General features: G+C 38.4%; 1 protein-coding gene across 3 annotated transcripts; it reads left to right on the top strand.

The window, feature by feature from the left end:
* Positions 1-1,001: 1,001 nt before the first annotated feature.
* lmbrd2a (LMBR1 domain containing 2a) lies at positions 1,002-9,171 on the top strand. 3 transcript variants are annotated; one of them, XR_005894341.1, is made up of 19 exons: positions 1,002-1,136; positions 1,971-2,192; positions 2,443-2,552; positions 3,272-3,370; positions 3,489-3,656; positions 3,801-4,011; positions 4,191-4,265; positions 4,408-4,512; positions 4,618-4,801; positions 5,037-5,218; positions 5,508-5,641; positions 5,821-5,926; positions 6,116-6,213; positions 6,814-6,917; positions 7,250-7,296; positions 7,437-7,533; positions 8,102-8,195; positions 8,331-8,668; positions 8,737-9,171. XR_005894341.1 is itself a non-coding variant. In XM_041043148.1 (18 exons), the coding sequence occupies exons 2-18, from the start codon at positions 2,019-2,021 to the stop codon at positions 8,395-8,397; spliced, it is 2,052 nt and encodes a 683-aa protein (XP_040899082.1). In that variant the 5' UTR covers positions 1,002-1,136; positions 1,971-2,018; the 3' UTR covers positions 8,398-9,171. The 3 variants fall into 3 exon arrangements, 2 of the variants coding, with proteins under 2 accessions (XP_040899082.1, XP_040899081.1); XM_041043148.1 differs by having other exon boundaries at positions 8,334-9,171; XM_041043147.1 differs by having other exon boundaries at positions 8,331-9,171.
* The last annotated feature ends 547 nt before the right edge of the window (positions 9,172-9,718 follow it).

Raw genomic sequence — 9,718 nt, 5'->3', positions numbered from 1 at the left:
ATTTTGACAAAGTGTACGTTGATCCAATGGATGTTTCATGTTAAATGACTGAATTACTGAAGTTTGTTTACAAAGTAAAATCTATGATAGCACTGTCATGTTGCATTATTGGATTGAATTGTTTCTTTTTACAATGAACCAAATGGTTACATTCAGTATTGTGCTGAACTGTGCTGTACTGTAATTTGCTGATGTGAAACACATTTGATTTTGCAGACAGACCAAATATTTTATGTCAAAGTATAAAACTGAATGAGAGTGACACAAAGTGTTCCTGGGGAAGAAAATATACACAATTAATAATTCTTATTGGATAAAAAGTGTCCGGGAGCATGATTTTATTTTAGTTTGAATGAATGTGCATCTTACATGGATGGAGCAGAGATTCATCAAGACTGCACAACAGTCATGTGTCTTGTGCAGCAAGCATCAAGATTCATGCATTTTTGTCCATTACTGGCAACTGGAGGACTATTTAAATCAATTCAGCTTGAGCTACTGGATTAAAAAGCCATCTCGGACAGCAACACAGGATTTAAGATAACCCTCAGCATAACTGTTTCGAGTCATGATTATGTGTGTGTGGCTCTGAATGAGACAAGAAACTGGAACAATATTTTATACCATGGAAATAAATTGTCCCAATACCATCAAACATAATAAAATATATGAATAAAGGCTGCTTTTTTTTTTTTTTTTTTTTTTTTTAACACAACACATTTCAGCTAGTGGAGCAAATAGGGTCCAGTCAAGTCAGTTAGGACACTGTACTCTGTCCTTCATTTGAATGAAATGCCCGGTGTAGATTTTAGCAGTAGTTGGTTCAGTGTACATCCAGTAAATATGGGAGGTTATACTATAATTACTATAATTATTGCCACAATTCAGTGTTGAGTATTTTATTCTTATATACACACACTCGTGTATTTCTACATATTTTAGAACATTGTCTCGCCTACAACACCCAGAATTCCGTGCTGCGCCAGCGTGAGCATGTTGTACGCATGTTATGCAATGTAGTCTCAAAGGTTGTGTACATTTGTCGGACTTCTCGTCTCGAGAACGATTTAACGTGACAGTGAATTCAGACAGTTCGCCAGTTTACAAGCTTCAGCCTGAGAGGAGAATCTGCAAAGGTAAGTTTAACTTCGACTGCGCTCAGTGTTAGGAAAAGACGTTTTGTTCGTATGCCACAGAGCTTGGATCAGAAATCAACGTTCCGAGACCACAGTGTGGTACAATCAGAGTTGAATGATCACTGTTTTTCGGTCGAAATTAAACATGACCACGCTGCCTAACCATCATAAAAACACTGCAAATGCCAAAAGTTCAACTCTAAAATAAAAGAGACTGAGAGCCGGTTCAAATAAACACTAATCATTTAATACTTAGATGGTTGCTAGAAATACACTTCATTTGCTAACACTATGTTTGACTGTGTCCAACATAGACTTTATTTATTTTACTGCTTCAACTTCCATGTGGGAACACCAGTGCTTTTGCGAAATTTAGCTCTGCAACCATAAATGGTTTATAATTGTTTTTTTGTTTCTGGCTTTTGTAAATGCATGACATAGTTTTTGATAAATTACATGTATGTTTTTTCCCCTGCCATTCCAGACACCCTCTGTTTTCATTTCATTTCTTTACCCCTGTTGCTTCAATGAACTCACATCACCAGAGCAGTCTGTAAAGGTTTAAAGCATCCAAACAGGCATTTTTCTACACCTATCTCACTTTTTGTCTTTTCTTTATCCTTCCTCTTTCTCTCTCTTTTCCTGTTGACTTTCCCTGCTCTCTTCTCACCTCCGTACCTCATGGCTGTATTATGTACAGTATCGCCCTGAGTGTTCAGGTCATGCTGTTTCTCCATGTTTCTCCTGTAGATAAGAGCTGATATCCTGTCTGTTTCCACACTGTCCAATGAGCTCCTCTTTTTTCTCTCTCCCTCTCTCTCTTGCCCCCTCTAGTCTGTCACCATGAGCTCCTGACGTCTGTCTGTCTGTTCATACATCACTATGAGTGGTGCCGCGCTGGCTGTCGTGGTCGTAGTTGTCTTCTTCTTGGCCCTCTGCCTCCTCCAGCGCTATGGAGATTTGCGGAAGCAGCAGCGGATGGTCCTGTTCGGGACACTGCTCTCCTGGTACCTGTGCTTCCTCATTGTCTTCATCCTGCCACTCGATGTCAGCACGGTATGAAACCACTGTTTAAATTGTGTGTGAACATAAGGCAATTCTTTGCCTTGGTAACCATGTTTTCTTGGGTTTTCTATGGATAAAAACTGGATCAACAGGATGTGAGTTTGTGTGTGTGTTTTTTGAGAATAATATTGAGCCGTGTGTTTATTTACACTGCTCTTGCCTCCGGCGTCTTACCTGTACCATTGTTATGTGATGAATAGGCTTCATCATGTGTTTCATTGAGTGTGTTTACCTCTCTTAGACCATCTACAAGCAGTGTGTTCATGACAATTCAAACCACCCTACTCCTGTAACTCGAGCAAGAGTCAGTAATGAGGCCGAAGCCAGCTCGTCTTTTTATCCATCTGTGAGGTAAATAAGACATTTTTGATTTATCTTTTCCATGTCTACAGTTTGCTAATTTCAAGGCAGTCTGTTCCTACAAATTGTGTTCCAAGGCCATCCAGTATCATACACAATTTGTAATCTTCTGGCTAAATTAGAGCGTTCTAACCTGAACTACAGATACTCACAGTTCTTCTGATTGCCAATGTATTCAGCTGCTTGAAACCATAGAAACTACATATTTTATGGTACTACAATTGCCATAGGCTTTATTCTCAGCAGCTTGTAGCATTATACACTTAAGCCATTATGAGGTTTGATGTTGTCATACTGAGTAGATTAAATAATTCATGACACCATTGGAAAAAACAGAAAACTGGAAAGAAGAACGAATGAATGACAACATGTCTTTCTGTAAACAGTACCCAGTTTAATCTGGGTCTACTCCGTTTTTTATCAGAACTATTTCATATTGGAGAAATTGTGTTTTTTTTGTCATTATTTGATTTAACAGGATTTAACACTGCAGAGCTTTGCCCTCCGATGCTATTCAGGTGTTCATTGCACTGTGGTTGTGTTATAGTTATGATTTCATTTCAGTCATATGATGTGAGAGCAGATTGCTTAATGATTGTGTTTTATTGTACTAAAGATGATTAGGCCAAGCATATGCCAGAGCTGCTGTAAACTGTTTTATCTTTGTGTGTGTGTGTGTGTGTGTGTGTGTGTGTGTGTGTGTGTTACAGTGTACCAAAGGTGTGTGAGAAGCCTTGGAGTTACATCCCAGATGGTGTCCTACCAGTGTTTTGGAGAGTTGTATACTGGACTTCCCAGTTTCTTACTTGGTGAGATCCTGCCCACACACTCTCAATCACTTTCTCAAACCTCAACTCTGACTACTGTATGTTCCACCTTTTGTTATGTAGACAGTTGTGTTTTGGTATATTGACTCTTTCTCTTCAGGCTGCTGTTGCCCTTCATGCAGTCTTATGCGCGGTCAGGAGCTTTCTCCAGAGTTGGAAAGATTAAAACAGCTCTAATTGAAAATGCAATCTATTATGGCACCTACCTCCTTATCTTCATCTCTCTGGTCATCTACGTGGCTGCACATCCACAATGGAAGTTCACATGGTAGGTCAAGTGTAGCTTGATTCACAAGACAGGTAATGGGCAAAGAGAAAAAAATGACACTTGCTCACTTTGCACTGTGGTTGTCTTTTCTAAGCTGGTATTATGCCTGTGTATTGATAATCTGTCTTTGTAAAACTTGTTCAGGATGGAGCTCCAGACCATCGGTATTACAGCTGCCAACACCTGGGGCCTCTTCCTTCTGGTGCTGTTGCTAGGCTACGGCCTGGTGGAGATCCCCCGTTCTTATTGGCTCTCATCTTCCCATGGTTACTTGCTGGCCAAGACCTACTTCAAGGCAGCAAAAATGGCTACTGAGAAGGCAGCAGCAGAGGAGAACCTAGCCGATGTTATGGAGGTGAGGTTTTCAGAGAGAACGGATACCAACGTGTTAAATCAGAAAATGTTCAGAGAATCTTTCAACAGTCTTTAAGAAGCAGACCATTTTCTAACAATAAAATCTACTGGGTTTGCATCACCCACATTTTTGGCTTTTCTGGCTTTTATTTTTATTTTAAATATGTTATGTGTTATCAGGAGGTGGCAGCTGTCCATGAATCTGTGAAGTACAACCACCCTCTCAGGAAGTGTGTGGACACCATTTTGACAAAGGTGAGAAAAACATGAGGCCATTTGTTCCTTAGATCGAATTCACTAGGGAATATTAAGTTTTCTTTTTTATGTGCACATGAAAATTTTAATGTTGCACGTACAGTTTTTTTCAGTTTGACATTTGAATTTCATTTCATTTCAGTGTCCCACTGAGTACCAAGAGGAGATGGGAAGAAATCTGGAAACCTCTTGTGAGGAACGGAATATCCTCCCCAGCAAAAGAGGACTAGTTACGCTTCATAAAAAAGTAATTATTGCTTTTAAAGGAAATGATGCCAAAAATATAGGACCACGTGGCAAAATTAATAATAGTTATTTGCCCCTGTTGCCTGTATGTGTGGGTGTGTTTCAGGTAATCACTGCAGTGCAGAGACATGGTCAGACTCAGGTTCAGTGGTCTATCTTGTTAGACCAGGCTTTTCATCTGGAAGACGTAGCTAAAAGCCAGAGCAGCCCGATCCGACACTTCGCCCACGGCTTCCCCTCAGCACAACACCACGGCTGGATCAGTAGGTTCATCTACACTCCCACTGTGGGTGAGTTCATTCACTGCCAACATCTCAAATTTACAGATGAAGTACATCCACTACTTTGCTTAAGTAAGAAAGGTACCTCTAATTGAGTGTTTCCATTTCTTCCAGTCTTCTTTGCTTATAAGTTCTTTTTGAATCCATGCCCACAGGATGTGATGTGTAACTCACGTGCCAGTTTGGATGTTCCTCAAACATTTGTATTTATGCGTGTGTGTGTGTGTGTGTGTGTCCTCCTCAGAGTGGTATTGGGAGTGTGTGTTCAGGCAGGGTTTCTACAAGCTGCTGGCAGTGCTCCTGGGTCTCCTCTCTGCAGCAGTAGTCTGGTCCGAGTGCACCTTCTTCAGCACACACCCTGTCCTTTCTCTCTTTGCTGTCTTTATTCAGATGGCGGAAAAACAGTACAACTACATTTGTATTGAGGTGAGCATATGTACATCAAGCACAAGGAGCATGAAAACTCACATACCCATCATATTTCTATTCTTTATCTCCTTTATTCTCTATACATTATTTAAGGTTCTTTGCTAGAATTTTGTGAAAAAAATTAATCTTTTCCTTGTAAACACATGAAATCTCACCTTATTATATTGTTAATAGTTAATAGATTTGTTGTGAAGAAAACAATTTTTTACCCACTTCAAATACATTGAACTAATCCACCTAAACCTCATTCCTTTCTCTACCTGTTGTTTCATTTTCTCCTCACCAGATGGCGTGCTTTATCAGTATCCTCTTCCTGTGCGTGTGCGTGTACTCCACAGTGTTCCAAATACGAGTTTTCAACTACTATCACCTGGTCCCACATCACCAGACTGATGCTTACAGCCTGCAGTTCAGCGGCATGTATGTCCCTCATAAAGTCAGATTTGAACATATTTATGTATGTATTTATTTTTGCTCTTGCTGTTTTATTTTTGAGTTTATATGAGTGACAGTTGTTACGCTAAACTACTACTGCCAGTGTTACAGGGCACACTTTGTTTTTTAATATTAGGTTGCCTCTCTTTATTTTTTCCTCTCAGGCTGTTTTGTCGTCTAACTCCTCCTTTGTGCCTCAACTTTCTGGGCCTGATTCACATGGACTCTGCCATCTCACACCAGGACAGAATACAGACATCCTACACCTCTGTGGGTTCCACTCATGCACAAGCCAACACATACACAGGCATTCATCTTAACATACATGTATTAATGCACCCACCACAGAAAATGTTACAGTATATGATCGTAAACATAATATATGTAGAAATGTAAAAAATCTCTTTGTGTTTAACCAGTTGGAGTGATGCAGTGTCTCTTTGTCTTTCCCTCTGTCAGATCATGGGCTCTATGCGTCTGCTATCTTTCATATCAGATGGGTTCTACATCTATTATCCCATGCTGGTTTTGCTGCTTTGCTTTGCCACTTTTTACAAGTAAGCCAATAACCACAAAGAACAAAACCCTCTATATCAAGATTGTTTGTTAATGTTTTGTGTTTATGTTTTTTTAAAAAGTACAGTGCAGCAAATATATCATTATCAGATTTTTTTAGTCCCAAATCTTGATCAGTATTGGCATCAGAGATCAGGTATTAATGCCAACATTAAGATAATATAAATGGTGAGATTATTAAATTTAGCTGTGTGTCTCATTTTCTCATTTTTTGGAAAACGGAGAGGTTGTCTGTACACCTATTTGACACATATAATATAAAGGCTGTACTTTTTGTCCTGAATCTGCAGACAACTATAGCTAGATGTGCACAGTATCCACCTTTTTTGTACAAGTAGGATGACACTCGTGTCAAGTTTGCTTGTACTGGTCATGTCGTCCCCCTCTGATAAGATCAATGTGATGAAGTGATGGATGTGATGCAGCTTGTTTAATAATAGATCAGTACTTAACAGGAAGTCTGTTGGGAGGGAATGTACTGTGAGAGATACTACTTAATATTTTAATCATTGTTTGCATGTTGCACATAAGAAAATATGTCTAACGGTATATTTGTGAATTTTCTGTGTTTGGGTTTGTAGCCTGGGCTCTCGCTGTTTGAACCTCCTGGGCTTCCATCAGTACATCACTGACGATGACTTGACCTCTGACCTGGTGGATGAAGGCAAGGAACTCATCAGAAGAGGTAGTTTTATTAGAAATTTAATCAGTCACTATTTCTGATGTGTTTGTTCAAAGGTGGAGTATTTGCTTGGCTCTTTTTTTTAACTTTTATATAAAAATGAACCAAATTATTTCAGACTTGCTCCATTATGTTTTGTGCTCTTGTTTATATTAAACTTAATTGGATACAGCAGGATGTTTTGCTGACTCATACTCATGTCTTACACCTCAGTTTATAGTAGGTTTTTTAATGTGTGAAAGCTATAATTATCAGTTGTGATAAGGCCTCCAACTCAGTTGTGATATCAAGTGAACATGCTTTTTAATGATATGATCTACAATGTCCTTTTGCAGAGAGAAGGAAAAGACAGAAAGTTGAAGATGGAGGAAATCGAAGCTGGGTTAGGAATTTTTATTCTGTCCAGTCTTTTTTCCTCACAAAAGAAGCCAAAAGACAGTCTGCCTAATCTGTTGGCTCACTGGTTCTACTGGTTTGTGCTAATTGTGCACAGGTATTTATGTGTTTTAATTTCTGTGTCAGGCCTGGAGGGAGCGGTATGGAGTCCAGGGGACCAGAGCTGGTTACACTGAGTTAAAGGATAACCAAAACAGCCCTTTAACAGACATCAAGAAAAGTGGTAGGGATTAAAGAAAAGTATGAAAACTACTGAATGAAATACATTTCTGTATTGCCCATAGCTACTGAAACTGATATGACAGAACATTTTAAACAAGATCTGGGTGAATGAAATGATTACATACTGGCACATTAGTATTAGTTTCACAAGGTTGTTTATAGACAGCTGACCCCTAGACTAACTGCGGACTGTGCAGGAAATCCAGTATCTGCCATTTTATCCCTAAAGCACCCGACCCACACAATGCAGATAGAGAATTTACACTGTCAGGGTGGGTTACTTTGGAGTTTGTGCCACCCACTGTCTCTCTGTCCCATGCTCCCATGGTAACTTACATACATAAACAAACAAACATCTTATGCTCACAAAAAAAGTCATTTAGTTAGAGCCATTCTGTCCAACAAAAAAAAAAAATTAAAAATTTAATTTTCTGTGTACCGTGACACCTCACAACACTTGCTTCTTTGTTCTCATTCAGATTAACCTTTTATGGATCATGATCAGTTATGTGCATCAACTCACTGTACACTCTCCATACTGCGTAAACATTGCTCTTTGTCATTTTCAGTTGTCAAATTCACCAGAAGAGACAGAGAGACAGAGGAGCAGCAGACAGGCTTACTGCAAGACAACTCCAGTGATGAAAGTTCACCAAACAGAAGGTTGTTTTTTGCTAAATAAACTGACTGTTTAGTATTTGATAGAAGATGAATCAAAATGTGTCCAACAGAGCTACATCATATAAGGTCAAACATGCTTTCTCTGTTACTTACTCTGACTGTCTGTGTTTGATACAGTAGAACTACCGGAGGACGCTACCTGTCTCTGTCAGCTTCTAGGACGGACTTCTTTGATGATGTTTGATAGACTGAGGACGTAAAGGGAATGCAAAAAAACTAGTACATGCTGGAAATACTGTGAAGACCTAAAATGTATATTTTCTTGAAAAAAACTCTAAATGCACAGAATGATATCTCAGGAAATACAGAGGACGAGAACGTATCTGAGATGCATATTTTATCAGGTAGCAGATTAAACTGAAAACTCTAATAAAGGCTTTTTATGTCTCTGTAACTGCTTTATACCAAGAGATCAGTAACTGTAAAGGGATGTTTCTCGACCAAAGCCTTAACGTGTTTGCAGTTGTGTTTCATAAAGAGACAGATGGATGAAATAGATGTTGACACAGTTATGCACATGTAGTAACTTATTGTATATGAAGAAATTCATTGTTGTCTGAATGTTTATACATTTAATTTATGAATTATATTGTCCACTGTACTTGAAACAAAATGAAAACAGTTTACATGTGCTCAAAGGGAAGATACTTACAGCCTAAACATGTTTCATGTTAAAAGCTTTGTGTTTGTGGACTATATGTTGATGATATTTGCTAAACATGACTTGTAGGCAATATGATCTGTAACCTGTTAGTTTCTGTAAGAGTTTGCAATTGTGTGCCAACCCTGATACTTTGCCCTTTCATTTTATTTTTTGTTGGATTATGAATGAGTTACAATGTTGTGCATCAGTGCACATGATGCAATGTCTCATAAAGATCCACATCTTAAAATGTTCATTGTACTGTAAAAAGTAGTTGAAATGAGTGTCTCTAAAGTAAAGAGGGTGCTCATAATTGTTGCATATACTGGTCTCAGTCATCTGTTCACTGTCCATACTGACATTACACAATTATTGACATCCATCACGTTTTTGTACTGGAACATTAATGCCTATATTATGACTGATTATTTAGGACATAAGGTGACACATGAGCTCTACATAACGGCAAAAAGTAAATATAAAATGTAATTGAGAAATATTAATTTAATTGCAAATTAATATTTTAAAAAATAAGAAAGAATACAAATTTTAATGTAATTTTGTCGAGTTTATTTGATTTTATTTAATTTTTAATCTGATTTTACATCCATCAAACTAGGTTGCCCGTGATGCCTTCCAGGGCCCTTCGTAAACTATAACATTCCGTAATGGGTGGTTGACATTTTGAACAATCAGAGGCTTCTTCTTTCAAACAATAGCTTCGATTTCAGAGCAGAAATACTGCACCGTTATTTTACCGTAGAAATCAACCTTAGAGAAACACTTTGTACGTTGGCCATTAAATCTGTGTTGGATATTTGATCTGTGAAACGAGCCTCCACCCAAAACGCTTTTTTCCTAT

The sequence above is a fragment of the Toxotes jaculatrix genome, chromosome 7, assembly GCF_017976425.1.
Source record: "Toxotes jaculatrix isolate fToxJac2 chromosome 7, fToxJac2.pri, whole genome shotgun sequence".
Taxonomy (NCBI): Eukaryota; Metazoa; Chordata; class Actinopteri; family Toxotidae; genus Toxotes; species Toxotes jaculatrix.
Note: the sequence above shows the minus strand (reverse complement) of the source record. Positions and strands in the feature narration are given on the sequence as shown.